The sequence below is a fragment of the Fomitopsis serialis genome (assembly GCF_022376445.1).
Source record: "Fomitopsis serialis strain Sig1Antser10 chromosome Unknown B0H18scaffold_23, whole genome shotgun sequence".
Taxonomy (NCBI): domain Eukaryota; kingdom Fungi; phylum Basidiomycota; class Agaricomycetes; order Polyporales; family Fomitopsidaceae; genus Fomitopsis; species Fomitopsis serialis.
Window position 1 is genome coordinate 108,257 of NW_025954983.1, and position 27,551 is coordinate 135,807.

A 27,551-nucleotide genomic window follows, 5' to 3' on the forward strand; every position below is an offset into this window, starting at 1 on the left:
CCTGACATGTTAGATCGCGAATGGCCGCCACGTCTCCTTCACTATGCCGGCCGTTGTCCCAGATTGATCCTCCGTTCTGGTCTCCCTCGCAGCGTCTTCTAATTTAGTCTAGGGCTCATAGACACAGATTGCACTGCCATTCACGATTGCGCTGTCTTGACTTCATGTACAGTACGACGACAGCCTCAGGACATTGAGCGTACCATTACATACCACTCATTGTATCATACATCCTAGTTCCTACCTTATCTCCGGTCTATGAATGATTCAAGTGCACGCATTGCCTAATTGTTCCTGCGTGTCACTATTCGTTTCCCTCTTGTTGTATGGTCTTTTTATCCACGATATGAGTGTGAGTACAACAGCTAGCTATATACAGGATGGATATCGTTCAGAATGCATGGGTGACTCGCGAACGTCAGAGCTTCGCCTTCGGCGCTCCCTGGTCTACCAAGGTGGCTGCGGCCGCAGCAAGGACGACAGCGTTGCGCTCCTTCACCTTCGTAGCTGCGTCATGAGTTTCGTCAGTTGGTGCACCTGTGCAGGAGCTGATATATAATACTACGCACTGAAAACGACCTTGCCGCCCTCTTTCCACATTTCCGTGACGAGGGTCTCGCCAGGGAAGACAACGCCGGCAAAGCGCACCTTGATGTCACTGTATGGGCCAAACGCCTTCAGGATATGCTTTCCGGAGATACCGAAGGAGCATAGCCCTAGGATAACACCATCAGCTACTGCAGAGCCAGAAGCGGCACAGCAGGCACGCTCACCGTGAAGGATCGGCTTGTCGAAGCCACCGATAGCGGCGAACTCAGGTTGTATCTATGACGCCGAGAGTGAGCGAAAGCGCGGAAAGTGCGCCGGGGTCCCACGTACATGGAGGGGGTTGTAATCTCCGCTGAGACTATGGACGTTTTGGCAATGTCAGATGTGAACGCCCGTTCTCCGTAGACTCGCGTCAAAGCACATACCGATACAATGCCGCCTGTATCGGCAGCGTCTTTTCCTCAAGGACAGCATCGGGCTTGCGTTGCGGCGGCGTGTTGGCTGCCGACGCCGCACCGCGGTCTACGAAACACCGTCACGTCAGCATAATCCGTACGCTCGGGCTCTGCGCAGTCATTGGGAGGCGGTGCAACTGAAAGGAAGACGCACCCTTGCCTGTCCGTCTCCCGCCAAAACCTCCTGCACCTCGAATGAAAACGGTCGACTGGTTCTCGAAGATCACCTTGCCGGTCGCCTTGTCCTTGGTTTCGGTTATAGAAGTTACCGCTGCTGCCTTGCCCTTGTCCAAGACTTCCATCAACCTGCATGTCCCGCGTGTAAGTCGTTCACCCCATATGCAAGCTATGGCGCCCTGTCACTGCACTCACCGCGCTTCGTTCACGAATGTCGCGCTAGTCGGGATTGGTCCCTTGATGGCCAAGTATTGTTCACCGTGCAGCAACTTTGCCTGTCAACATGAGAAGGGACATGAATTGTCGCACAGCTTTTGCACATACACGTCACGTACGGGGTTGTAATTTGGCAGCCAGTCCAGAGCGATACCGCCACTCGCAGCAAACTGCGGAATGACGCCAAAGGTGGGGATGACTGCGAAGTCTTCGTCGCCCTCGAACGACCACTGCAGCTCCTGCTCTGTCGCACCGACACCGAGGTTGTACAGGATTACGTCCCGCTCGGAGTAGCTATACTCAAGAGGGTCTTCCACGCTCTTCTTTGCCTCCACTACAAGGTCAGAGTCTTCCGGATCGGCATACGGACTGCTCGAGCCACTGCCCTCCCGCTATCCTCAGACTCGTTACCGAAGTTCTCCGCAATCTGCTTGCCGTCAGCATCAACAGGTCATGCCGCCAGAGCCTCACGCACCTGCATGAATGCCTCCTGCGTCGTCCCCGGGTTCGTCGCCCTACCATCATCTGTCAAGGGCGTCAGCGTTGCGTACCACTCGGTCACGAAGACACTCACCGAAATCAGTGATGACTTTCCACTTTGCGATAATAGCCTCCGGGGTGAGCGGCTTGTTCACAGGGAAGCCATATCCCCCAGTACGCTGCCACCGAAGTTGTGCGATCCACCCCGCGGCGATCTGGAACAGCCCGCCCGTCGTTTCCTCGTTCGCCTCGCTCGACAAGAAGCCCACGAGTGGCGCGATGTACTCTTCCTAAACATGCGTCCATACAGTGTCAGCATGATCGAGCGATCCCAATGATGTTGTGTGGTCCAACCTTGATGGCATCTGTGTTACTGCCGGGACTGGGGAACGTCGATCGCATATGCGCAGCAAAGACGAAACGTTAGTTGAACTGAGCGGTGGAGGAGGCATTGACGCTGTCACGTACCGGCCAAGGCCAACCAGAGCGCCCGCAGAGGGGACGATGGTGTTCGCGAGGATGTTGTACTTCCTGCCTTCGATCGCAAGCGTACGTGTAAGGCTGATGGTCGCCGCTTTGGCAGTAGCGTACTAGCGGAACCATGGTCAATCAGGACATCGAGCGCGTCGAGAAAAGCACCAACGTTGGCAAAGCCAGGCAGCCCGTCTACAAACAAGGAGTAATGAGTTAGGAGTGATAATATCCAGGGAGACGACGTACAAACCCCAGCTTGTGAGCTGGTAGTCACGATACGACCATACTTCTGTTTCTGGAAGATTGGCCAGACAGCTTTGGCGCACTTGAAGGCCGATCTATCGGAGGTTGTCAGGCTAGACACACGAACGCCATAGGGGAAGACTTGCCGCAGATGGACAGCAATGACTTCGTCCCACTCCTTGTCTGTCATGGATCCGAACGCGTTTGGACGCACAACTCCCGCATTTGCGATGAGGATATGCACGCCGCCAAACGCGTCCAGCGCCGTCTTCACAATCGCATCCCCATTCTCTGCTGAGACGACAGCTGCAACCGCCTTTCCACCGCTGTCCATATCATCATCTATACATTGTGGCTTGTTGTCAAGTACCACGTACCGCCAGTGATTTCCTTCACGACAGTCTGTGCGGCCTTCTCGCTCACATCATTCACAACGACGTTGGCACCGAGTTTAGCAAACGCATGCGCGTATGCCCGCCCGAGGCCTGCACCAGAGCCGGTGATAATGACAGTCTTGCCATCAAAGCGAACGGGTGAGCCCTGATCGTTCGTAGGGGCCTTCTTGCCGGCTTCGACGATAGTCTGGAAGCCACAACATCAATGTATGTATAGCACCACTGCAGCACCGTACGTACCACTGGGTCGAAGTCCGGGACAGTCGTCGGGCTTCATAATCCGTTATGATACACCTCTCGTTGACGAAGACTGATGGAACTTACTGCTGAGGTTCTGAATCGAAGTCCGTGATTTGCTCCCACTTCGCTTCTACCTATACCATTGCTTCAGTTCTGAACAAAGCGGATAGTGAACTAGACCTACAGCGGACGGCGTAAAGGTTGCGTCCGTCTTGAGGACGGCACCTTTGCTCCGCTCCCACCGTACTTCTGCTATGAATCCAGCGCCGACCTCAAATATTCTGCCCGAAGCGTCTATACCGTCGGGATGGGTAACAGCTGCCACGAAAGGCGCGACGAATGCGGGCTGTGGAAAGGGGAAAAGGATTACACATAATAATGTGTGAGTACGACGATGGTTGGCTCACCTTGAGATTCGCGAGCATCTCTGGAGGCATGATCGTCTCAGTCATAGCGGAGGCTGCCATCTGAGTGCAGATGAGCTCCATGCTCGGTCTGCAATCTCAAGTTCGGCATACCGGTGCAATAACAGTGGCCTTAATCCCATGTCTGGCACCCTCCAGCGCAAGCGTCTTAGTGAATGCAATGAGACCCATCTTTGCGGCGCTGTAGTTCGCCTGGCCGAAGTTGCCTATACACACGTTCAGAACATCCACGTGGATCGACAGAAAAGGGCGATCGTGGAACGCACCATAAATCCCTGCAGCACTGGCTGTATTGATAATTCGTCCGAAACCTTGCTTACAGAAAATAGGCCAAGCCGCCCTGCTACACGAGAATGAACCTTTCAAATGAACCAGCTGGATTTGGTCCCATTCCTGGTCTGTCATGTTCTTGAAGCTGCAGTGAGACCGACATCAGAATCTATTCCCAGACGGTGAACATTATAGGCGCACCCCTTGTCGCGGAGGATACCCGCATTGTTTATTAGGATAGTCACCCCTCCGAAGGTGTCGACTGCAGTCTTAATGACAGCAGCACCATCCGCCACAGACGCAGTGTTAACCACGCCCTTGCCACCAGCTACATGGTCGACGTCCGTTCAGCACTCTCATGAGATGGACTTTCCGCGCTGCGACGCACCACTCGTGATTTCATCAACAACCTTCTGTGCGGCAGCTTGGTTGAAGTCGTTCACCACTACATTGGCACCTCGCGATGCGTAGAACAGCGAGTACCTGTCCATCCGCCACAGTAAGTACTACGCCGTGCACTCGATATAATACGTGGAAACTTACGCCTTCCCCAGCCCACCGCCAGCACCGGTGACTACCACGGTGTGGCCTTTGAACGACAATTGTGACATGGCTGGATAAACTTCAGAGATACAGACACGACGTAGCGTACACCCCAAGGATCGGTCGCGCGCACTGAGTGCCGTCTGCTCAGGCGTTATACTCGGGATTGCGTCGGTACATGTGATTAACGAATGGATCTGGCGATGCTGCTCAGCGTCTCTATCCCAAGCACGGGATTTCGTCGCTCAGTCCACGGACTCGGAATCCAATCTCCAGAGGCCTGACGCACACGCTCAAGAACACTCTCAAAAGACGCTCAGCACAGGCAGTGTCAAGCACACAGGACTTTCGGAGCGATAGGTTAGATAGATAAACATCCGAGACTTGGACGCCCTGCGCGGATATAGTACATGTCAATGCTGTCTGTACATATACCCACAAGCCGGGGCATGGTGGCTGACCGCGATCGCCCAACGAAAACACCGAACGAGGAGGCAAGACGGGGATCAACGCGGAGTCCACAAGCGACCAAACGAAGAATTCAATAGTGAGCGATAATAAAACAAGCCGACGACGCGGAGAAGGTATCTTTTGGACACGACAAAGCAAACGGAGGAGATGGCAAACGAACGGAAAGGGGCAAACGAAGGAGGCGACCGTGCACGTATATCTACGTGGGCGCGGCAAGAGAGAAGGCGGCGAGGAAAACAAAACGACGGGGAACGAGATCGGGGAGCGAGAGGCGACGGCGAGAGGCATAGACAAAACAAGCATGAGAGGGCATATGCAGTCCTGTACAAGCGAGTGTTTGAGTGCGAGTGTGAGTGTCCGGCGACGAGATCATGGGCGTGGGAAGGCGGGTGTGCGAGCTTTCAATTCAAATGAAGTGGCATGTCGGGCGAAAGGGCGGGGGCATCAAACCAGGACGAGTTGAAGGAAAGCAATGCGCTGGACAAACATAGACAAGGACATGATCAAGTGGCAGGGATGTAGACTGTAGTATTCAAACACGTGTGACGATGGACTGCAGACGAGAGACGATGAGACAAAATAAAGTAGATTATGGAGGATGGATGGATGATGGAGATGATGTGGTGGATGTTGCGTATGATGCCGAGCAGCTCGCCGTCGCACGATACGCTTCCTCAATCCTCGAGGTTCATCTGCTCCCCGGCGAGCTCTTGGTGGATGTGCTTGTGGGCCCAATCGATAGCGTACACCGATGCCTTCAAGAATTTCTTGTGCGAGTACTTCTCGCAGACATGTTGCGTGGTGAACCCGTTCTCGACGAGCTTATCCAAGAGCATGCGGTGCCCAGGTAGAATATGCTCCTCCGTGAAACCAGAGTGGTAGACGAAGGCATCGTTCTAAAATGGGCGAACAATGAACGTTAGCGAGTCAGAACATCCCAAAGCGGTCACGTGAGACATGGCAGTACGCGTTTAGAGAACAAAAACGTGATGGTGGCGTGTTCCGCGCCCACCGCAGCGTATATGAGGCCGGACAATGGCAGCATAGGAGAAGTACTCACCCAGTCGCCACCCAACATCCTCCTCGCAGTGTACATGCCAACCGCCGCGACCAGACTGGGCTTCACTCGCAAGAACCGGTAGTCGAGCAGGGTGACCTCCGTGAGGAACTTGCTCAGTGTGCGGGTCTGGATGTCGTAGTCATCCGCCTTGCTGATCTTGCGCATCCAGCTGTACGGTGAGCAATAATGGCTAATCTTGAACTCGAGCGTCTGCAGGACTATCCGCTCGCCCTTCAGGATCTCCTCGCGTGAGTAGCCGTTCTCCGTCATGTAGACGAACTCATCGACGGAGGGCGCGAGGATCTCCTCGTACTTGGCCGCGACGAACATTGCGGTGACACCAACGAGCTGCAGCTTGAGCACCGAGACGATACGCTTGGTGAGGAACCGGTCAACGATGTTGATCGCGATCCAGAGCGTCTCGGGCAGCATGTGGTAGCGAAGGTGCACTTGCAACAGCCAGTCTACAAGTGTTTGGCGCATCTGCCAGTTGATCTCCGTCTGGCCTTCCATGTATTCTGGGTTAGGCAAAACATCATCCTGCAGAAGAAGTCAGCACGAGCAGAACTGCGCGACGCCACAATTGCCGCCCACCTCAAGTTCGTTCATGTAGTCGAAGATGTCCTCGGCATACTCCGAAACCATAGTCGTGTCAAATTCATCAACGGGCTCCTTGTAGATGTGCTTGATCTGGTCGATCTCCCGCTGGTATCGTAGAGCACGCTCGGTGCTGATCTCTGGCCAAACGCGAGGGACCTGCTCAGGCTCTTCCTCAACAGCTTCAGGCTCCATCGCCTCGGCGTTGTGCTCGTCAACCACATAAGCCTCGTCGTCTTCTACCTCGATGGCACGCGCTGGGACGCCGTCTTGGTACTCAACATCCATATCGACTTCATCAACGAGGTCGAGGTCGACGTCCTCCTCATGGATGAGGTACTCTTGTGGGACGGGAACGGGAACACGATGGGCTACACGGGCAGGGGCAGCATGGGGTCGCTGGACACGAACGGATGATGCGCGGGCATGAGCCACAGTCGGGGCATTGGGAGCAGCTCGAGTAGAAGCGAGCGGGACCCTCTGTGGGCCATTGGCGAAGGCTGTGGAGGTGCTGCGCTTGATGCCAGCATCGAGGACTTCCTTCTCCTTTCCGAGGACGTTGAGCTTTGCGTTCTCCTGTCGACGCTATTAGTCATATTCAAGGCAACCATGGCGAGGTAGAGGGGGGCAGAGATTATGAAGGGGCCACATACCTTGCGGTTGACAGCAGTAGTGGTGACCTCGTTGAGAGCTGGACGTTGAAGAGCAGCGGCCTTGGCTGCGTGAGCTTGAGGAATGGCCACACGAGCGGCACCTCCAGTAATGCTAGAGGATTGGCGGACATGACGACTCATGGCGTTTTCGTCGCCGTTGACTTTTCGTTGAGGTCCGATGCGGTTGCGCATGGGAAGCTGCAAGTCAAGCGTCCCTCGCTGTCAGCACTGAGGTGACTGGAAGGAGGCGGCTAACGACTCACGCGTACAGAATGGTTGGCCATTGAAACGAAGTTGATCAAGGTGGTTCAAGTTGTCGTCGAGTGGGGACAGCGAGCGGGCCTGGGATCCTGGCTTGCTTGGGGAGCTGTATCGACGGAAGATGGGAAACGAGAATAGGAAAGGCCCGACACGCCAGGAGATGGAAGTGGGAAGAAGGGAGAGACACAAGCGTAGGAGACAGAGTCAGCCTATGATGCAGTGACGAGCAGGCCCTGTTCGAACCGCGATTTCAACTTGGCCTGCGACGCGTCCGCACGTGATGGCCAAACTCTGCCAAAGAACGCGCGTAAGCGCCCTCTGCGCGCCCGTGTGCGTGACCGCGACGCGTCTGCGGACGCCCATACTGTAAGGGGTGCCCCTATTACCCCGCATTCCTCAGGAGGCTGCAAATCGATGTATTCTGATTCCGCGTCCTCGATGCTTTCGCGCTGCTTCGTTCAGATATGCATTCCAAGTTTCCCAACTTGAAGTCGCGCGCCCTCTGACGGCGCTCATGTCAGCCACACGAGGCGCGGTGCCGAGACCAAATCACCCATCTGCGTAACGACCTCGATTATGTATGATACCCGCCAGACAGTGAGACACGAGGCCCCTGGCCCACGCATGTCGGGCGACGGCAGGTCCGCCCAGGGTCCGCCTGCGCTGCCCCACATACATGAAACAGTCCGCGGCCATTGGAGCAAATGAGAGTGCGCAAAAGTCGCCGTTGCTGAACATTCCTGTCATGATGGCATTTCAATCTTATCGGGGCACGCGTTGCTGCACGAGCGTAAGCGATATACATTCCAAGCTGTTCATCTAACAGTAGAAAGTCGACGTGAGGGTAGGCAAGACGTTACATTGGGATTCACGGTATGTATTCGGACCGTAACATGATGGCTTATACACGTTTGCGTCATCATGTTAAAAGGGCAACGATGGATCACCCGAAGCGTCCTCGTCATGACTCTGTAACACGATAACAGTATACCAGCTTGATGTTGGGTCAGATGGACAGTGGACACGATCACATACCCAGCTGCAGTACCGCCATCGTGCAGTGTAGAACACCGTCAGGACTTCGCGAGATTGCTTGGCGAAGTCGCGACGCGGGAAGGCGCAGAGCGTTGACGGCTTTCCATACTGCTCAGCTACCGTGATTCGCCACCCGTCCCTTCCAAGGGATAGCAGAGCTAGCGAGGCCCATCCAAGTCTCTTGTTCTGACCGTGTCCCAGTGCCGTAGCTTGCCGGCCTCTTTCCAGTCGATGCCGGCCGCAGGTGGAGATGGTTGATTGCCATAGTCCTGCTTCGCGCCTCCGAGCCCAGCTCTGCCTCGATTACCTTTGACATCAAGAGGCTCGACTAGAGCGACATCGCTGCTGCCCGCACGGCCAAGGCTCTCACCAGGTGACCACCCTTGTTTCATCAACAAGCGGTGACCAATGTTAGAGTCAGGCAGCGGTGCAGGCGGCGCAGAAATCAAAGGACGGGGAGTTGGAGCAGGAATGCTGACCGGCGGAGCACGAGTGACAGGAGTCGTGTGAGGGCGACTAGGCGTAGAAACTGGTGCAGCATCAGGATGGCGAGTACGGCGCAGAGCGCTCCTATCCGTATACTGAGACTGGGCAGCAGGAGTCTGAGGGACGACATGACGAGAGAGCAAGTTCCGTCGGAGGTCATTCAATGCCCTCTTCGGGTCGCGTACCGGGGTTATATAGTCGCTCTCGGCTGACCTCTCAGCAGCGTCGCGTTTGCGCTTTCTGCTCGCCTCAGCCTGACGGTCCGGGGTACGTTGGTCGATAAGAGGAATCTCGGTCTCAGCAGAAGGAGAACATTCTGCGCACGGAGCCTGTTCGTGGGTATGGACGATGAACGTCGTTCCGCCGACAGATAGTGCATCGAGATGCGCCAACCGACGCGGTATGCTCGCCACCGGGGTGCAGAGAGCCGCGTGCCTCTCTCGTCTGCGGCCGTCACATGAGGAGTAGTCTGACCGTCTGTGGCCGAAGTCGAAGCGTCCGGGCCCCGGTTCGACCTAAGGAAGGTGCCATGTTTGGATCCCATGTCGACGACCGCCCATTCACGGCGCCCATGGTCCCAATATATCGTCGCGTGCAGTTTGGATACCTCCATCTCCTTCAAGCGAATGCGTGGCACCTCGCTACCTGTAGGGGCAGCATCACGACCCAGCTGGGCCTCTGTGTATCCGTCTAGCACGGCCAGGGACTGTCTTTTCGGGAGGATCGTGCTGCGTTGCACGAGTAGACGCAGGCACGACGTGTCAAGGTGGGCCCGAGGCGGAGGCGAACTCGACGGAGCAGGGCGGAGATACGGGTTCCCGGAAGCAGTGATAGCAGGCTGGCCTTGGATGGTATCAACTGATATTGACGACTCGGGAGTTGTATCGCCTGGCCATTCAAGCTCGGGCGAATATGCCGCCCCGAAAGAATCTGTCTACAGTTGGTAAGTACAATCGTTCAATAATCTCGGTCGGTCGAACGTGCCAGGGTCATTGATTTCGCCTTCCTCCATGTGCACGGGGATATTATGTACAGACGAGAAGTTGAAGAACGAGGAGCAGACTTAGAGCAATGAGCCAGGTCGAAGCAGGTGAAGACGGGTGTGTGAGAGACGCAAGGGTCATCCTGGGTCATCTGACGATCTGCTGTTGCCATCTATTTGTCTCAGCTTCCAGAGTAGGTAAGTATGTTCGAAGACGGTGGCGCGCCTCGTGTAGCACTCGATCTCATTCACTACTTCTTTGTGGCTTCATCTGACCTTGTACGTACACCATTCGTCAGTGGCGGTATCTGTCGGCCGTAACACAGACAAAATTGAACTCAAGATTTTCTTCGTAGAGTACTCCAGTTCGGTGGCGTAACACAACCCCAGGTCCCCAGCAGATTCGGTTGAAGGTGCTGCGGCATTCAGCCATTGGCACCCACCAACTGAAGTCCACGCTTTGAGTTCTAGAAGTCAGACCACACGTCACTGCGATGGAGTACTTCTCAGAGGTGCGAATCTCAATTGTGTACCGCTTCGGGCTCTTGAACTAGCCAGTAACTCAGGATCACAGCAAATTGCTTCTGAACAAGGAATGGCTTGTCAAGATAGATTCCGAAAAGTCAATTCCATACATGCTGGTCAGATACTTCGTTGTGTCGACCACTCCGTTAGCTCACAGCTGGCAGAAATTTTACTCGTCCACGGTGGATCTCTGCTGTTATATTTTGGTTACAGATACTCAAATGCCTGGGGTGAAGGTATGCTTATCTCCGCCACACACATAGCTTCCGAGCTGACCTTCGTAATGCAAAGTACTGCAGAGCAATCAACTCGCGAGACGATGGAGAGATTGCAACCCTCGTCATGCTCCTTCCTTTTCAAACGATCAGGAAGAAGATGAGTGGCGAACTGCAACCGTCGAGCTCCTTTCGGTGGCACATTCTATCGGGGGTATCGCGGACTTAACATTTGAAGTAGTAAGACGCACTACTCCGTGAGTAATGACGTTTGATTGAGATTCTGTTCTATGGTCTCATCCTTACGTCTAGGACTTCGCTTTTGAGCTGGGCAGCGACTCTTACAAGTGGCGGTGGGAGACATGTGCCGTCGGGCCAATTCTATCCGCCCAAATACTGTCTAAGCATCTCATCATGCCGCTGATCAGCCTCACGCACCTTGCGTTCTCTTCGGCAGACCCGGTTAGTGAACTATCGGAAGCCGATTTGGAGAAGGTACGTCGATGCCAATCACCACTATCATGTGCCTTCCCTGGCTTATCGACGCGTTCTGAATACCGCCACTCCCAGACAGTTGACAAGGTTGGCAGAACCGCCCGACGAACTATCGACACCCACGTCAAGCACGCCATATCTCGACCTCGCGCAGCAACGATGTTGCGTCGTATGACTGCGATGTTCAACTTCTCTCCTGATCTTCGTCAGTGTGCCTTTCGTCAGTAGCATTCCTCGCTGATGGCTGACCTGTACCTGTCACTATAGCACCGATCCTCTCGGAGGCACCGAAGCCCGATCTGCACCTGCCATCTATTCGGCCAAAGTCACGGGCTACTTCCAAAGTACCACAGAGGCTGCTTTCACCAGTCCGAGAGCCCTCGCCGCCTATTATCGTGCGCATAATCTCCAGGCAGTGGTCAACTTGTGCTGATGTCATGGCTCCCGCGGGCTTACTAGCCGACTTCTCGTGCTATCTCTCCACTTCTCAGGGATCCATCAGCGAACCCGCCTATTCGTGTCGCGCAAGGGGTTGATGACTCCGAGACCGAGCCCGAAAGCGATTCGGAAGTGGCTCCGAATGAGCCTGCGCAGAGTACCGGCAGGGCAGCAGACGAAGCTCATACAAGGAAACTCCCGAAGAGCTCTAGTCCCGCTAGCTCAAATCCCTTGACACGTGCTAGTCCCAGAGTGTCTCGTCAGAATTCACCTAGAGGGCGAGGGGGACCATCTGCGGCCGCGGACCAGTCCACCGATGATTCGTCGCCTCCACGCCCACCACCTTCGAAGAAGACGAAGCGCGTCGAGCCATCGGATGAGGACGACAGCGAGGCTGAGCGTCGGAGACGAGTAGCGCAGATCAAGTCCATTCCTCAACGCGGGGCCAGACAGCCAATCAAACGAGGAGGAAAGCGGTTCTAAGTTAGGTGTGCCACTGCTCGGTATCGATCTATTATACACACCTATGCCTTTGCGGATGTATGGTTACCCCATGAGAATGCCATTATCCAGAGTGTGTGGAGCGCGTCAGAATCGGCCTTCTTGAGACTCAGTACATAGGCTGATGCGTTATGATCACAGCGCGTTTTGTAGCCATAACTTGGCGTTCGGGGTACAAGTGCATATTCTGACGCGGCTAAGTGTTAACGGTTATGGGGACTCGGTGAGCGAACCCGGCCTACTTACACACGCACGAGAAAAGCGACTGCATCATGTCTGTAATCGGCGCCGGAGGGGACTGAGGACCAGGCGACATATCACCAGTCTGACTTTGGGGGTGGCATATGCTAGCCGATTCGGGCGTCAGTTTGTCCGCTGGTGAGGTTTCGGCAGTGAAGTGCTCTGATCCTGCTTTCCCTCCGTTCCGTGCTCGGCCATCCGAGTCGTTGCGTCTGGTCCGCCGTACTTACTCCCCCGGTCTCCCCGGCGACTTAGCCAGCGGTGCGATGCACCACAAGACCGCGATTGCTGCGAAATCTTCACATATCATAATATACAGCTACATCCCACTACAGACCATTGCGACATCTTCAGGCTCGGAGAAGACGAGATTGCCCTTTGATTTGAAGTGACAAAACTCTAGTCATGTCACCAGCGTCTTGTTACCCTGGCTGCCAATGCTGCTTCCTTGCAGTTGTCGCAAGGCTCCTGTATGAGGTTCTGAACGCGACGATGGTCTTGGTATTCCTGTCGTGTATCTTCGTGAGCAGCCCGCACTCGGTCAGGAAAGATGGCTTGTTACTCACACTGGGACAACCACAGTTTTGCGCCGTGTGCCTGTGCGCGGAACTCGATTTGCAGTTGGCTTGATTACAGTCGATCGTGACGCCAGAGTAATACGACACGACGAAATGCTTCGGTAGGTGTTCAGGGCGGGCCATAAACGAGATTGCCTATGAACAAGAGAGCTCACCCCACATCCCCTGTGCTGGTTACCGAAGCTATGGTCTCAAAGTGAGCGGACTTGACACACATGATATGAAAAGGCACCGACCATTCCTGGTAGCACATGTTCCGACAGAGGTACGCGGGCTATCGGACCCGAGGGGACGTCACTCTGTAGGAGTCCTCGGCACACGCGTTTGGAGGGATTGGGCGAGCGCAGTGATCTCTGCTTGCCTTATGTATTCATGGGCAAAGTTATTGATGAGTTGGGTAGCGCACTTACAAGCCGAGCATTGAGTGCGGTTGGCACAAGACGCCAATACAATCTGTAAAATGACGGTGGCGTTGCGCGCACCATACCACACATGGTTTGTCTGAGGGCGGCAAGAGTGGACCACGCTAAGGTCTCCCGCATTGAGAAACCCGGCTGAGACTGAATACTGACGGTTAGATGTCTCTCCCGGAGATTGCGTCGCGATAAGGATCGCCGCTTGTCCTGGCTCATGGTGGTGCTCTGGGATTGTCTGTGGTTCTGCTTTGATTCTGCTGGACGCAAACCAGCGCTATCAGCTGATGAGGGTCCGATGACATAGCCTCCACCAATACAGCCCACGACACCGTACAAGCAATCTGGACATCATCAGATCGCTCATCTTCAAGACAACGGCATACTTATGTAAATAATGAGAATGAGCAGCATGAAGATACTCTTGTGCTTGCTCTCGCACATTTGCCTGTTTCCAACGGTAGCAAAGAGCAAAGAGATGCAACGATAGTCTCAGAATGTGGAGACACAGTCAGGGCCGTTAAGATTGGCCCACGGCGTTGTAACGGCAGCCCATCGGCCAGACAAGATTTCCGTATAACGATGAGCGCTGATCACTCACCTCGCACTCCGCTCAGTGGTGGTCCCCGCTGATACTTTTCCATATGGATCGCCCCGACTATCGATGGAATGACCTCTCATTAAATGAGCTGTCTGGGCGAACTCACACTGGATAGTACATGGGAACGGCGACGTACCTGAGATGGCGAGAGTGCCCAGGAGAGAGGTTTCGCGGCGGAGAGTCAGAAGTGCCGCTTTGGTGGACTCACACAGCAGTACCACTGCGCGCACGCGTGGCTCGTTCCGAAGCAAGCTGGCCCTCTTGGCCCTCTCGCGGCAAGGTTTATCAACGCCATGACGCGTGACGGCCCATGTTCGCCGCGTGGCGCGACGACACAGCCGAGGCCGCGTTGAGCTGGCGTTGAGCGTCGGGAAGTGCACCTCGGGCGGCAGGCAGTGCTGGACGCGCACCTGGCGGCACGCATCGGTGACGTACGGCGGAAGAGCGGGCGGAGTCACGTCTTCACGAAGTCGAGGCCATGGTCGAGTTATTAGAGCCCTCCCAAGAACGCCTGAGGGCCAGTATAGCAGGTTAGTTTCAAGACGCACTAGTTCACTGAACTGACATAAAACAATCAGAGGAGTCAGCGCATTTTTGACAGGGAACATCAGACCTACGATAATTTGGTTTTTGTCCATGTGCGACTCTCAGTCTCCCCAAGAAGTGATAACTTCGCACCGAGTCAATTGTCGCGTATATGTGATTTCAGGCTGCTCATCTTTGGCTCATCTTAGCAATTCTGGCAGAAGCTTAGCTTGAAGCCCTCACCTAGGAATAATCCGTATTTGTCTCATAAGTCACTAAGAGGAGGCAGATTACTGGCGGAGGAGCTGAATCTGTCGTGCTGGTCGACTCTGAGTCGACTGCAGAACCGATGCGAGGAACCCAGCGGGACTCCATGAGCCATCCATGAGTCTCCCTCGCAGGGGCCTGCAGGCGCGGTCCCCGTTGCTGACCAAGAAGAGGAATCGGCTCACCGGCCCGGCCCGGGGATCTTCTCAATATTGGCGCCAAGCATCGAATGGTGGCTGATCCGAGTCCTTGGCTAAGTTTTGCTCGACCTCGACCTCGCAAATGCACCACTCCGTCATCTGAACAAAGTCCGCCTAGAAGCCACATATATTATCACGGCGAGACGTTATATCTGAAGCAAGAATACAGCATCCTCTTGCACAGCAATGGCTGCGGTGGACGAGCCTCCGCAGACTAAATCCAAGGTGTGTTCGGTGCAGCTGGTATATGACTCCCGCCCTCAAGGCGTTCGCGCGTAGGAGAAAACGAAAGCAAAGCAGAGGTACCTGAAGGCCAAGAAGGAGAGGCGCAAGAAGCGTAAACCTCAATCAGCGCCGGATGTAGCTGCGAAGCGGGATCGGCACCCACTCGTTATTCCCGGGTCTGGTTCCGATGCGGAGGGCCATGAGGGATCGTCGGAAGAGAGCGAGGTCGAGGAGATGATTGTAGATTCTTCGCGACCTGCAGACGTCGAAGAGGGGCATCATCTTGAAGCGAATGAGAGAGCGAGGGGCAAAGGGTCGCGGAAAGAGAAGGAGGACACTGAGCGACCACGAAAGCGGCGGAAGCTCGAAACGGAAGAACAGAACGCGCAGCCCGTAGACGATGAAGAAACCGTACCTCGCGAAGCATCCCCTCAACCACGCCGTAGATCCAATACACCGCCAGCAGCCCTCCCTGCCTTCCCCCTCCCTACGCGCCCCGACGCGCCCTCGAGACAGACGCTCGCCCTCCAAGGGCTCGATAAGGCACTCGTCGAGGCCGAGCTCGTCGACCCTGCGAAATTGCACGCGTTCCCTACTGCGTCTGACGACGACGGAGGAACAGGTTTGAATGAGAAAATGCGGAAGAGACTGAAGGAACTAGGCGTGACGGAGTTGTTTGCTGGTCCGTGCAGCGCCTTCATTGCATATCATGGTCGAGGGTACCTGACTCGTGATGAACAGTTCAGACGGCAGTCGTCCCGTTTCTGCTCACCCCCGACTCTGTCAAGGCACTCTACTTGCCGTATGACCCGCCGAGAGACGTCTGCGTCTCCGCGCCGACAGGTAGCGGAAAGACGTTGGCGTATGTCCTGCCCATCGTCGAGGTAGGGTCATGACCGCTCACTCTGTGGCAGCACGAAAATGGCTGATCAAGTGCGTTACGCTAGATCCTCTCAGTACGTGTTGTTACTCGCTTGCGGGCGCTTATCGTGCTCCCCACGCGCGATCTCGTTACACAAGTGCGCGAAACATTTGAGGCAGTGGCAAAAGGGCGAGGACTCAAGGTAGGACTTTTACCCAGTCGAAGTAGCGTTGCATGGAGCTTAGTTGTGCGAACAGATTGCGACGGCAACTGGCCAGCACTCCTTCGCCCATGAGCAGGCTCAACTCATTGCTGACAGGTCCCCGGAGTGCGTACAAAGTCATCTCCGTGTCTCTGTCACTCTGTCACTGATCCACGAGAATGACAGCATGCAAGGCGGCTCTAGCAAGGTCGATGTGCTCATCTGCACGCCCGGCCGCCTCATGGACCATCTGAATGGCACGCCGAACTTTTCCCTGCAACACCTCCGGTTCCTCGTATGTTCCGTCTAATCTTACTTTCCTTCATTCGCTAATGGTACACGATCTGATAGGTAATAGACGAGGCCGACCGCCTCCTCGCTCAATCCTTCCAAGACTGGCTCGCCCAAGTCCTCTCTGCCACCCGTCCACCACCCGTCCCCGAAGGTCCCACCTCTCTGTCTCCCAACCCCTCTTCCACACTCGACATCCCCCGCGCAGACGCCCTCTCCCCCGCGTCCCTGCACCTCCTCCACGGCATGCCGCACGTGCGCACCGACGTCGATGAGAAGCGGGAGTCGTCCTGCCAGAAGCTGCTCTTCTCGGCGACGCTCACGCGCGACCCGGCGAAGATCGCGGCGCTGAACTTGCGGGAGCCGAAGTACTTCGTCGTGCAAGGCCAGGGCAAGGGCGGAGAGAAGGGCGGAGAGGGCGTGCTGGATTTCGTGATGGAGAGGTACAGCATGCCCGCGACGCTCTCGGTGCGTATGTCCCATTTCTCGTGTCTCCGAGTCTGCATCTACGGAATGTGGCTGACGTGGCATTGAACGCGCTCAGGAACACATGCTTGTCTGCTCGTCTGCGGAGAAGCCGCTCATGCTCTTCCACCTCGTGCACGCGCACGACGTCGTCAACGCGCTCGTGTTCACCAAGTCCGCGGAGTCGACGACACGGCTCGTCAGGCTGTTCGGGTTCTTCGAGGCCGCGCTCCGCGCGGAGCAGGCCGTCGTCGCGTGCGCGTACTCAAGCGACCTCAGCCCGGGCGAGCGCAAGACGATCCTGGAGCGGTTCAGGAATAGGGAGATCCACATGTGCGTTCCACAGCCCTTTCAAGTTGTCTGACCAAGGCGGGGCTGATGTTCTCGGGTCGCCGGGTGTGTAGATTGGTGTGCTCTGATCTGATCTCGCGCGGGATCGACATCAGCCACGTCTCGCACGTCGTGAGCTACGATGCCCCGGTCGACATGCGCAAGTACGTGCACCGTGTCGGGCGGACGGCGCGGGCGGGCCGGGCTGGAGATGCATGGACGCTCGTCGAGGAGCAAGAGGTCAGTCGCCACTATTTTCCTTTGTGGCGTTCTGGGACCCGCGTCCCGTTGAGCTCATCAGACGAATGTACTGACGTTGATCGTGTTCAGGCGCGCTACTTCAAGACAATGTTGAAGGGCGTAGACCACCTGGAGAAGGTGAAGCGCATGCGGGTCGCGGAGAAGGACGTGGATGGGTTGAAGCCCGCATACGAGGTACGCCGGCTCGCGTTCATCTTCCCCCCCAGCTTCAGCGCGCCGTGCTGAACGTGGCTGTTTTGTCTTGCAGAAGGCGCTTGTGCAACTAAAAGAAGCGTATGCACGGGGAGCCGGCTGATTGGCAGACTCTGCGAACGTCACTTCTTATGGGATCCTGTAATCCCGCAGTGACGCAGGGAGCCTGCAGCCGTCTCCGGTGCCACGTAAGTTCATTGTACGTGGCGTGCATTCGTCTGCCGTCTCACGGAGGTCTGCCATTCATGGAAGGTCCGGGGCACTTTGCTAGTTTCGGAGTCCTGTACTTGGGTTGAAGTATAGCGGTTGAACTCTGGATCATGTCCTCGGTGGCGTTTGGCGTACTTGTGCGAGTCAGGTTCCAGTCAATCAACCGATAGCCTCTGGCACGGTGGACAACATCCGCAGGCAATTAATTGCCGTCGAGGTACAATCTCATGCCGTTCAAGGCCGGAGGCTGCGGCGTGTGTAAGTATTTCACTTATCTGCGGCTCGTGTCTAGACTCCGATGTGAATCGGTGTCACCACGGGGGCCGACAGTCGGGTTAGGCGCACCGGGGTGTGTGCGTACTCTGGTTTGTGATGTAGCCGTGGTGGTGCGGCTGCTGACGGTCGGCTGACAGAGGCGGATGGGTGCATGTATGTGCAGGCCAGGCGGTTCGTGGTGGCGGCGGCGGGGTGGCGGCGAGATTCGATCGAGGGGATCGATCGAGGGCGGGGCATGTCACTCCGGGCGATTTTGTCAGCAGGCCGCGCTGCCGCCGGAGGAGCCCCCTGAGGCGCCGCGCGGAACGTAATCGTCCACCAACCTGCGCTCCTCCCAATATCGTATATCGCCAGTCATGCACGCAACCTGCACGCCGTCCTCCCTGACTCTCGTTCTGGCTCGCCCGTCCTGCAGCGCACGCGCGAATACGCCTAGCCGTCATGGCCTCCCAGAAACGATTCAACAGGTAAGCGATCCACGTCGTGTTCAGTAGTGCTGTCTTCAACGTTATTTGCAGGTTTTTGCATGTGCCAGGCGTGCCAATCGACCCGCCACCGCCAAAAGCCTCGCTAGACGACGCCGACCTCATCCCGGAGGCAACGGCCAACTTCGTTGACATTCTCACCTTCGGCTGGGTTACTGGCCTCCTCGGACTTGGTTACGCAAGACCCCTCGAGGACACGGATCTCTACAAACTCCAAGACCACCGGTCTTCTCAAGTGATCGCCGACAAGATCCTTGCTTCGTTCGATCGCCGCCAAGAGGCCGCAGATGCGTACAACACCCGCCTCGCCGCAGGGGAGATCAAGCCTGGCTGGCGGTCCCTCTGGTGGACGCTCAGAGGCAACCGGCCAGAGAGAGAAAAAAGGTGGAGACAGAAGGACGGACGGCAACGGGCGAGTCTTGCCTTTGCATTGAACGACAGCATTGCGTGGTGGTACTGGTCCGGAGGGCTCCTGAAGCTCTCTGCAGATATAACATCTACGTTAAGTCCGTTGGTGGTCAAGGTGCGTCATATTTCCTGAACGTCCCTCGGACTTTCCTTCTGTTCATATCACGCAGCCTTGTCAATGGTTATGTCGCGTGCCAGTGGGTGGAACACGAGACATCGATTTATACCTATCTGGGTGATGTTCCGCGCGCAATGCATGGCGAGCTTCGAGCACGTCCGCAGCTCTATGGCACGGGTTTGAACAGCGTACGGTGGCGCTCAGAGCGTGCTTCTCGATTTTGAATGATCGAGAGAGAGAGGTGAAACATAGCTGGTCCATGTTAGAGTGGTACCTTCCCGATTGGTTGTGGTAACATCGCGTCATCCGTGATATCGTCGGTGCTTCGTGCTGTGCGCCGACTGCCAAGCAATTGAACCACTAGGCTGATCACGCACGCCTTCGCCAGTCTTGTCTGTCCCATTTGACAAGTACCACTCCAGGTTAGCTATCACTCTGGACAGAGGCCGTCATGGGATGCAACCCGTGTATCGCAATAATCAGTTCAATCTAGTTCATAGCTTAGTGTGATCGCTACCAGTCTGGCATCTTTCACGAGAGTTGGACATGCCAGACTTGTGGTTGATATTGCTCCCGTATCGCCTGAACATCGCAAGTAGCATGCTAACGTCAAGTCATAGGCATTGATCAGCTTTGGTACAACTTCCTACTAGTGAGTACCTCACCTCTGTCATTTCGACCTTGGCTAATATAGCATCAGTGCACACCAAGCAGGCGCCTACGACGAGATTCCCCCAATCGGCCGAGGCGTCGGTCTCGCCATCGGCCTGCTCCTCATGCAAGTCCTGACCTCGCTCTGCACGCACCACTTCTTCTATCGCGCGACGAGCACGGGCGTGCTCCTCCGGGGCGGGCTCATCACCGCGATCTACTCGCGCTCGCTGCGCCTGACGACGCGCGCGCGCACGGTGCTCACGAACGGCAAGCTCGTGAACCACATCTCGACGGACGTCTCGCGCATCGACTTCTGCTGCGGGTTCATGCAGATGGGCCTGACCGCGCCCGTGCAGATGGCCATCTGCCTCGTCATCCTCATCATCAACCTCGGGCCCAGCGCGCTCGCGGGCTTCGCGTTCTTCGTGCTGTGCACGCCGCTCCAGACGCTCGCGATGCGGCGCCTGATGCGCCTGCGCATGAAGAGCATGGGCTGGACGGACAAGCGGAGCAAGCTGCTGCAGGAGCTCCTGGGCGGGATGAAGATCATCAAGTATTTCAGCTGGGAGGTGCCGTACCTCCGCAAGGTCGAGGAGCTCCGGGGCAAGGAGATGGGCTACATCAGGAACTTGCTGCTGATCAGGAGCGCGAACAACGCGATCGCGATCAGCTTGCCGACGCTGGCGAGCGTGCTGAGCTTCATCGTGTATAGCCTGGCGGGCCATTCGCTGAACGCGGCGGATATATTCTCGAGCCTGACGCTGTTCAACTTGCTGCGCATGCCGCTCATGTTCTTGCGTCAGTCACGGCTGTTCCTTCTTTCCCTGTCATGTTGCTAACCGCATGTTGTGTTGCAGCTTTGGCCATCAGCTCGACCGCCGACGCCCAGAACGCCATCGAACGTCTGTACGGCGTCTTCGAGGCGGAGATAGTCCAAGACACGCAACTCCAGGACCCTACACTCCCCGTGGCAGTCGACGTCGTCGACGCGTCCTTACCTGGGAAGAGCCGTCTCCGGAGCCCGAGACGTCCAAGAAGCCAAGTCCAATGCCTTCAGCGGCCTGAAGAACAAGAAGCGCAAGAAGGGTCTGCCCTCGCCCTCGTCACCCACCTCCGGCGCGCAGACACCCAAGGTCGTCGACCGCATCTTCAGCATGTCGGATATCACGCTGTCGATCCCGCGCGGCCAGCTCTGTGCGATCGTGGGGCCCGTCGGCTCGGGGAAGACGTCGCTCCTCCAGGCCATCATCGGGGAGATGCGCCGGACGAGCGGGCGCGTGGCGTTCAATGGCAGCATCGCGTATTGCCCGCAGAGCGCGTGGATCCAGAACGCAACCGTGCGCGAGAACATCTGCTTCGGGCGCGCGTTCGACGAGGCGCGTACTGGGGGGCGGTGCATGCCGCGTGCCTCGACGCGGACCTGGCGCTCCTCCCCGCGGGGGACATGACCGAGGTCGGCGAGCGGGGGATCAGCCTGAGCGGCGGGCAGAAGCAGCGGCTGAACATCTGCCGCGCGATCTACGTCGGCGCGGAGATCCAGATCTTCGACGACCCGCTCAGCGCGCTCGACGCGCACGTCGGGCGGAGCGTGTTCCAGAACGTGCTCCTGGACGCGCCCGCGGGGACGACGCGCATCCTCGTCACGCACGCGCTGCACTTCCTCCCGCAGGTGGACTACATCTGCACCGTCGTCGACGGGCGCCTTGCCGAGCGCGGGACGTACGCGGAGCTCCTTGAGAGCGGCGGGGAGTTCTCGCGGTTCGTGCGCGAGTTCGGCGCGAAGGAGAAGAGGGAGGAGGAGGAAGAGGATGTGGTCGAAGAGGTGGTGGCGGAGAAGAAGGACAAGGGCGAAAGCAGGTGGCCGCGGTGGGGAAGGCGACGATGATGCAGGCGGAGGAGCGGAACACGGGAGCGTGAACGGCGCGGTTTATCGACAGTACATGCATGCCGGACGGGGAGAGATCCTGGTTCCGCTCCTCATCCTGTCGGTCGCCCTGCTGCAAGGCACTCAGGTTATGAGCTCGTATTGGTGAGCTGGGTTGCCATATGCGACGGGTGTAGGAGGGACTGACTGGATCGTCTTTCAGGCTGGTCTACTGGGAAGAGAAGTACGTATCATCTGCATTGTCGTGATATAAGAGTGTGCTGACAGAGGTCTCAGCAAATGGCCGTATGGATCGGGCTTTTACGTGAGTACTGCTGTGCTTTCCCGACCTTCAGTGTCTTATCATGCTGCGTACAGATGGGCATATACGCGGGCCTCGGCGTTGGTCAAGCAATATCCTTCTTCTTCGTAGGCTTATGTTTCGCCTTGTTGACGTATATTGCGTCAAAGAAGCTGCATAATGTGCGTGTCAAACGGGGCATAGATTTCGCTGACGAATGGATGCTGATAAGCTTGATATGTCAGGACGCACTAACCAGGGTTATGTACGCGCCCATGTCATTCTTCGAGACTACGGTGAGCAACTGTGGACACATGAAATCAGCGCGCTGGACTGAAGGTGATCCAGCCTCTGGGTCGGATCATGAACCGGTTCGCAAAGGTGCGTATGCCCCAGCGTCTCGGTATTAGCTACGAGTTCGTTGCCGCAGAATCGACACCGTTGATAACTTGCTCAGCGACTCTATGCGGATGCTTGTCTCGACACTGGCAACCATCGTCGGCGCCATCATTCTAATCGGCATAGTTATCCCGTGGTTCCTCATTGCCGTCGGCGCGGTCCTCATCTGCTACGTCTGGGCGGCGTTTTTCTACCGCGCGAGCGCCCGCGAGTTGAAGGTTTGTACATCAGCCTTTCCTGAATACAATTTTATTGAGTAGCCCTGACCTGGACAGCGACTGGATGCCATCCTTCGCTCGTCGCTCTACAGCCACTTCTCGGAGTCGCTCTCTGGTCTGGCCACGATCCGCGCGTACGGCGAGACGTCGCGGTTCTTGGCGGACAACAGGAAGCGCGTCGACATCGAGAATCGGTACGTACCCTCTGTATGTCCTCTCCAGTTACTGCCTCTCTCAACTAGCCAATTGTAGTGCCTATTGGTTGACGGTCACGAACCAGCGATGGCTCGGTATCCGGCTCGACATGATGGGCATCATCCTCACCTTCGTAGTGGCGATCCTGTCCGTCGCCTCGCGCTACACCATCTCGCCCTCGCAGATGGGTGTTGTGTTGAGCTACATCATCAGCGTCCAGCAGGCGTTTGGGTGGCTGGTGAGACAGACGGCGGAAGTCGAGAACGACTTCAACAGCGTCGAGCGTATCGTGAGTGCATTTGCTGCCGTCCGCGCCGATGAGACCTAAGAATCCCTCCGAATCGTAGATTTACTACGCGAACGAGCTGGAACAGGAGTCTCCGCATAGCCTCCCAGACCGCACGCCGCCTGCGCCATGGCCCCCGTCGGTGCGATCGAGTTCAACGATATCGTGCTGAAGTACAGGCCCGAGCTCCCTGCGGTGATCAAGGGCCTGTCGATGTCCATCCGTCCAGGCGAGAAGGTCGGCATCGTGGGGCGTACGGGCGCAGGCAAGAGCTCGATCATGACGGCGCTGTACCGTCTGGTCGAGCTGACCTCGGGCTCGATCGTCATCGACGGTGTCGACATTTCGACGCTGGGCTTGGGCGACTTGCGCCAGGGCCTCGCGATCATTCCTCAGGATCCTGTGAGTCGCGCTCTAACGAGCTTGGCGAATTTCAAAGTGCTCATTCTTATGCTCGCTTTAGCTCTCTGTAGTACTTATTGACATGTCGATCTATGCGGCACTTACGTTACGGGCTTGACAGTTTCTGGTACACTGCGGAGTAATCTGGACCCGTTTGGATACCATGACGATGCGCGGTTGTGGGACGCGTTGAAGCGCGCGTACCTCGTGGAGGACCGCAAGCGGGCTCGATAGACGGAACTGAAGAGAGCGTGAACACTTCTAACCGGTTCTCGCTCGATAGCCCCATCGAAGACGAGGGTGGCAATCTCTCCATTGGCCAGGTGAGAGCTGCTTCGATGCGAAGGGTGGTAGCGAAATTGATTCCGATCTTTCGCAGCGGTCCCTCGTTTCGCTCGCCCGCGCGCTCGTGAAGGAGTCCAAGATCCTTATTCTGGACGAAGCCACGGGTAAGTGACACTCGCATGCTCGGCAGGGGAGAGTGCTCACGAATATGTCATTGTACCTTTCAGCATCCGTGGATTATGAAACGGATCGGAAGATTCAGGACACGATCGCAGTCGAGTTCCGGGACAGGACGATCCTGTGCATAGCGCGTAAGTCCGGGCCCTCGTCTTCCGCGTTCCCGAGTGGCAGTTAATCAATATTGGGGCGTCGCCCACGTCATCCGTGCAGACCGGTTGCGGACGATCATTGGCTACGACCGCATCTGCGTCATGGATGCCGGCGGCATCGCAGAGTTCGACACGCCTGCGAACCTTTACAGGATGTCTGACGGCATCTTCCGCGGAATGTGCGAGCGGTCGACGATCACGTTGGAGGACATTCTGTACGCGGCGAAGGCGCGGATGGTGGACGAGAAGCGGGTGTCTGTAGAGGCACCGATGAGCACGCACAGCGACTACGACGAAAAGGCTGGCACTGAAGTTGACGAGGTTTGATAGCACGCGCGGGAAAACACAGGCCCAAAGTGGCTGTCATGCACGAATACTAACGTCAAACAGTGATGAACATATAGACACTAGGCCGATGTATGTATGACGACTGATAGATATGTAGCAATATTGGCACCGGGGCGACTTCTTCTATTTCCGACGGTGCGTTGGCAGTGAGACGAGTTTGGCATGGTTTCTGATGCCCATCTGGAGCATACCGGCGATGGCAACGCGCAGGCCCGGTTCGCAGTCTGTTGCGCCCGAGGAGGCCTCTGGAGGCGGTCCTGGCCTCGGGAGCCCGGGAGCCCCGCGTACATACGCAGCCGGGCAGCGGCGGCAACTGCACGGCCCCTATAAACCCGAACAACGACTGGCCGCCACGTCGCCCGATAAGGGAACGGCGAGCATGTGACCGCGATACGATGACGCGCGAGGGGCGCGCTTGCGCGCAGATCGGCCCTACGATTGGGCAGTCGCGCGCCGTCTCGGACGCTGTTGGCTGCCGCCATGATGGACCACTGCAGTGCCTGCCTCCCTGCTCGGGAACAGCGGCAACCGCCTAGTATTTATATCTCCACCGTTCAACACCCCCCTATACGTCCTCCCCCTCTGCCCGCCATGTCCCAAGACCCCGTCCTCGCGCGCATCCTCGCCAACAACGCCCAGTGGGCCGCCGACGTCGAGCGGGCAGAGCCCGGGTTCTTCGCAGAGTGCGCGAAGGGGCAGGCCCCTAAGGTGCGAGGCCGGTGAGCGTGTCCCAACTAGACTTGACGGTGTCCCCCAGGTGCTCTGGATCGGGTGCGCCGACTCCCGCGTACCCGAGTCCGTCCTCACCGTGTCCAAGCCCGGAGACATCTTCGTCCACCGCAACGTCGCAAAGTACGTGACAGCCCCCTCCCAGCGCGCCCGCTCTGACGCGCCCGACAGCCAATTCAGCCTGGAGGACGATAACGCGCTGGCCGTGCTCACCTACGCTGTGCACCACGTCGGAGTCTCGCACGTTGTTCTGGTTGGGCACACGCAGTGCGGAGGCGCCGCGGCCTGTTTTGCCGCTGCGAACGCATCCCCGCCGGCCGGGCCCCCTTCCACGCCCCTCGAGCGCTGGCTCGCGCCCCTCGTCGCGATCGCGAAGGAGAAGCGCTGCAGCGCAGTGGACCTTGTTGAGTTGAATGTGCGCGCGAACGTCGCGAACATCATCGCCTCCGACGTCATGAAGAGCGCGTGGGCGAAGGGCAAGGACGTGCAAGTCCACGGCTGGGTCTACGAGATCGAGAAGGGCCGTCTGAAGGATCTCAGGATCACTGTCGGCAAGGAGGGCATCTGAGCCGTTTGCTGCCTGCCACTGGCTCGCGCGTTGTTCGGTATATCCAAAGGACCCAGAGTGATAAACCTAGCATAATGATACCTTCAAGACTTCAACCGAGGAAGTTGTAATATATGTTAATGTCCGCGACATCTTGCCTCGCCTGCGCACGACGTCGACGTCGAACGGCAAACGGGATCTCCTCCTTCCGAGTGGCGGCGACGGATCCTGTGGTACCCGGTCAGACGAAATATGAAATCTCACCGGTTTCGAGACTGTTTCGAGCTAAAATTATGTTGTGCACAGAACGCTTCGGAAGACCAGGGTGGAGCGGTAACATCAATGCCTTCGGCCGAGGCCCGGGACAACTGCGGTCTAGGAAAGCGCAGCGAGCTGGTCAGCATCTCCCAGTCTGTTATGACAACCATTCGCGAAAACTCACGGAACGCAACGATGCCAACGGGATATGACGGGGAGAGACATGATGATGGCATGGCCTTGACGGTAACCCTGGGACCCACCAAAGCCTATCGCACGACGCACACACGGGGCGCCTGAGGCGAGGCTGAGACGGGTAAGAACTGAAGTACTGAACAGATCGCACTCTGGCACAGGTTCTGGATAACAGCGGCTGGCGTGTCCAACAAGCCTGGTTCAGACAGAACTGTAACGTACTGACCCACCACCTTGAACGCTTCCTGAACAACTAGCGTCACGACCACGCCGCCGAGTCGCCCTGAAGCTTGAGCTGGATCAGTGAAGCTGTCAGTGTCTCGCATGTCCACGAAAGGCCATTCAGCACGTAAGTCAACCCCTACCATGAGAGGCCGTAACTGGCTCTGAACGTCGAGGTAGGACACAGAAAGCTTGATCTTGAGCTAGAGCCTGAATGAGTCGACTCGTCAGACGACACGCAAGGTGGCGGCCGTTGCCGCTTCACCCGAGCGCGCCGGCGAGTACTGCGCGAGATGTCGTCCAGCGCATCTACGTACCCAGCGTATCCGGCCTGAGGTCAGAAGGAGAATGTTGTCCTCTTGGTGTCCGGGTGGAGGATATCCTCGTAGTGTGCTCGCAAGTGGGCCCGTCGCTCTTGGGTTGCTCAACTCTAAAACGCGATCTGATCGCAATTGGGACCGCGGTCGGTCGACGCTTGGCGCACGCAAGCGAGACAGAGTCCGAGCTCGTCCGAGTTCGCCGGGCTACGCAGCAGGCTGCAGCCCAAACGTCGGCCCAGTAGCACATCAGTACCGGTGTTCCCAAAAGGAGTTCTTTCCCGATAGACTGTCGTGAGGCGGGCCTCATCGTCGGAGAGTGACCGCGCCGATGCCGGCGCAGGACCGTGTGGGACATGTTGCTCTAGGCTCGTCGCTAGCGCAGTCGGTGTTGGACGAGCTGTACTGCCTAATTGGGTAAGTGCGCCGTCGAATTCGTCCTCAAAGCGTCGTGCCGCATTAGCTCGGCAGTGGCGGCGGAAGAGTACTATCCGGGTACTATTTCTGCTGTGAAAGGCCAGACCGTGAAAGCACCTCCATTTAAGACTACTGCAATGACCCTCAACGAGTCGGAGGCAACCTGGAGATCCAGCCTCAATATTCAATGCCCGGTAGCCTATATACTTACCGTCGCGCCACACGCTGTGGCTATTAGAAATTCACAACG

General features: G+C 56.9%; 8 protein-coding genes across 8 annotated transcripts; 4 read left to right on the top strand and 4 right to left on the bottom strand.

Moving 5' to 3' along the window:
• Positions 1–418: 418 nt before the first annotated feature.
• On the bottom strand, positions 419–4,535 carry B0H18DRAFT_1210150 (multifunctional beta-oxidation protein; the record flags this gene model as incomplete). The annotated part of the gene is made up of 25 exons (XM_048036354.1): positions 419–507; positions 570–716; positions 774–825; positions 880–907; positions 975–1,071; positions 1,159–1,310; positions 1,377–1,456; positions 1,517–1,731; positions 1,764–1,824; positions 1,873–1,922; positions 1,972–2,167; positions 2,232–2,259; positions 2,346–2,467; positions 2,521–2,543; positions 2,598–2,936; positions 2,972–3,176; positions 3,230–3,260; positions 3,314–3,363; positions 3,414–3,575; positions 3,637–3,696; positions 3,748–3,860; positions 3,921–4,069; positions 4,126–4,252; positions 4,313–4,407; positions 4,468–4,535. 25 exons carry the CDS (start codon positions 4,533–4,535, stop codon positions 419–421), a joined length of 2,739 nt encoding a protein of 912 aa, XP_047894855.1.
• A 1,077-nt stretch (positions 4,536–5,612) lies between these two features.
• B0H18DRAFT_874553 (cyclin-like protein) lies at positions 5,613–6,790 on the bottom strand (the record flags this gene model as incomplete). Its single annotated transcript, XM_048040360.1, has 3 exons — positions 5,613–5,834; positions 5,999–6,538; positions 6,593–6,790. The coding sequence occupies 3 exons, from the start codon at positions 6,788–6,790 to the stop codon at positions 5,613–5,615; spliced, it is 960 nt and encodes a 319-aa protein (XP_047894856.1).
• A 1,459-nt stretch (positions 6,791–8,249) lies between these two features.
• Positions 8,250–10,129, bottom strand: B0H18DRAFT_999764 (uncharacterized protein). The gene is made up of 3 exons (XM_048045588.1): positions 10,015–10,129; positions 9,488–9,960; positions 8,250–9,467 (listed from the first exon to the last, which is right to left on the bottom strand). The coding sequence occupies exons 1-3, from the start codon at positions 10,040–10,042 to the stop codon at positions 8,703–8,705; spliced, it is 1,266 nt and encodes a 421-aa protein (XP_047894857.1). The 5' UTR covers positions 10,043–10,129; the 3' UTR covers positions 8,250–8,702.
• Positions 10,130–10,248: 119 nt separating this feature from the next.
• On the top strand, positions 10,249–12,259 carry B0H18DRAFT_999770 (uncharacterized protein). Its single transcript, XM_048045589.1, has 10 exons — positions 10,249–10,291; positions 10,369–10,425; positions 10,484–10,524; positions 10,579–10,653; positions 10,702–10,773; positions 10,837–10,992; positions 11,065–11,247; positions 11,323–11,452; positions 11,515–11,642; positions 11,707–12,259. The coding sequence occupies exons 3-10, from the start codon at positions 10,507–10,509 to the stop codon at positions 12,166–12,168; spliced, it is 1,224 nt and encodes a 407-aa protein (XP_047894858.1). The 5' UTR covers positions 10,249–10,291; positions 10,369–10,425; positions 10,484–10,506; the 3' UTR covers positions 12,169–12,259.
• Positions 12,260–12,998: 739 nt separating this feature from the next.
• Positions 12,999–14,955, bottom strand: B0H18DRAFT_243386 (uncharacterized protein). The gene is made up of 8 exons (XM_048037257.1): positions 14,787–14,955; positions 14,636–14,736; positions 14,155–14,578; positions 14,019–14,093; positions 13,415–13,564; positions 13,241–13,365; positions 13,160–13,187; positions 12,999–13,100 (listed from the first exon to the last, which is right to left on the bottom strand). The coding sequence occupies exons 2-7, from the start codon at positions 14,654–14,656 to the stop codon at positions 13,179–13,181; spliced, it is 804 nt and encodes a 267-aa protein (XP_047894859.1). The 5' UTR covers positions 14,657–14,736; positions 14,787–14,955; the 3' UTR covers positions 12,999–13,100; positions 13,160–13,178.
• A 182-nt stretch (positions 14,956–15,137) lies between these two features.
• On the top strand, positions 15,138–18,150 carry B0H18DRAFT_999798 (DEAD-domain-containing protein). Its single transcript, XM_048045590.1, has 12 exons — positions 15,138–15,314; positions 15,397–15,917; positions 15,977–16,119; positions 16,183–16,299; positions 16,355–16,425; positions 16,486–16,594; positions 16,651–17,058; positions 17,135–17,388; positions 17,460–17,625; positions 17,716–17,820; positions 17,894–17,978; positions 18,012–18,150. The coding sequence occupies exons 2-11, from the start codon at positions 15,470–15,472 to the stop codon at positions 17,939–17,941; spliced, it is 1,869 nt and encodes a 622-aa protein (XP_047894860.1). The 5' UTR covers positions 15,138–15,314; positions 15,397–15,469; the 3' UTR covers positions 17,942–17,978; positions 18,012–18,150.
• A 615-nt stretch (positions 18,151–18,765) lies between these two features.
• On the top strand, positions 18,766–24,635 carry B0H18DRAFT_1156431 (ABC transporter; the record flags this gene model as incomplete). Its single annotated transcript, XM_048035776.1, has 23 exons — positions 18,766–18,791; positions 18,843–19,332; positions 19,956–19,987; positions 20,030–20,787; positions 20,847–20,999; positions 21,028–21,382; positions 21,463–21,846; positions 21,902–22,018; positions 22,077–22,097; positions 22,151–22,178; positions 22,232–22,336; positions 22,400–22,450; positions 22,503–22,525; positions 22,585–22,771; positions 22,829–22,965; positions 23,024–23,255; positions 23,314–23,394; positions 23,427–23,658; positions 23,776–23,861; positions 23,903–23,977; positions 24,034–24,103; positions 24,167–24,250; positions 24,330–24,635. 23 exons carry the CDS (start codon positions 18,766–18,768, stop codon positions 24,593–24,595), a joined length of 3,993 nt encoding a protein of 1,330 aa, XP_047894861.1. The 3' UTR covers positions 24,596–24,635.
• Positions 24,636–25,207: 572 nt separating this feature from the next.
• B0H18DRAFT_1117829 (carbonic anhydrase) lies at positions 25,208–25,913 on the top strand (the record flags this gene model as incomplete). Its single annotated transcript, XM_048033657.1, has 3 exons — positions 25,208–25,324; positions 25,374–25,468; positions 25,517–25,913. The coding sequence occupies 3 exons, from the start codon at positions 25,208–25,210 to the stop codon at positions 25,911–25,913; spliced, it is 609 nt and encodes a 202-aa protein (XP_047894862.1).
• Positions 25,914–27,551: the final 1,638 nt, after the last annotated feature.

Excerpts from the sequence above, each read along its gene's own strand:
- B0H18DRAFT_999764 (XM_048045588.1), bottom strand. The coding sequence starts at position 10,042 with ATGGAGGAAGGCGAAATCAATGACCCTG. Across the intron at positions 9,961-10,014 it reads AGGCGAAATCAATGACCCTG|ATTCTTTCGGGGCGGCATAT; the intron begins GCACGTTCGACC and ends AACTGTAGACAG.
- B0H18DRAFT_999770 (XM_048045589.1), top strand. Across the intron at positions 10,774-10,836 it reads CTCAAATGCCTGGGGTGAAG|AGCAATCAACTCGCGAGACG; the intron begins GTATGCTTATCT and ends AAAGTACTGCAG. Across the intron at positions 11,643-11,706 it reads AGCCCTCGCCGCCTATTATC|CCGACTTCTCGTGCTATCTC; the intron begins GTGCGCATAATC and ends CGGGCTTACTAG.
- B0H18DRAFT_243386 (XM_048037257.1), bottom strand. The coding sequence starts at position 14,656 with ATGGACAAAAACCAAATTATC. Across the intron at positions 14,579-14,635 it reads TGGACAAAAACCAAATTATC|TTCAGTGAACTAGTGCGTCT; the intron begins GTAGGTCTGATG and ends GTTTTATGTCAG. Across the intron at positions 14,094-14,154 it reads GGGCACTCTCGCCATCTCAG|AGGTCATTCCATCGATAGTC; the intron begins GTACGTCGCCGT and ends TCATTTAATGAG.
- B0H18DRAFT_999798 (XM_048045590.1), top strand. The coding sequence starts at position 15,470 with ATGATTGTAGATTCTTCGCGACCTGCAGACGTCGAAGAGGGGCATCAT. Across the intron at positions 16,426-16,485 it reads ATTGCTGACAGGTCCCCGGA|CATGCAAGGCGGCTCTAGCA; the intron begins GTGCGTACAAAG and ends CGAGAATGACAG. Across the intron at positions 17,059-17,134 it reads GCATGCCCGCGACGCTCTCG|GAACACATGCTTGTCTGCTC; the intron begins GTGCGTATGTCC and ends GAACGCGCTCAG.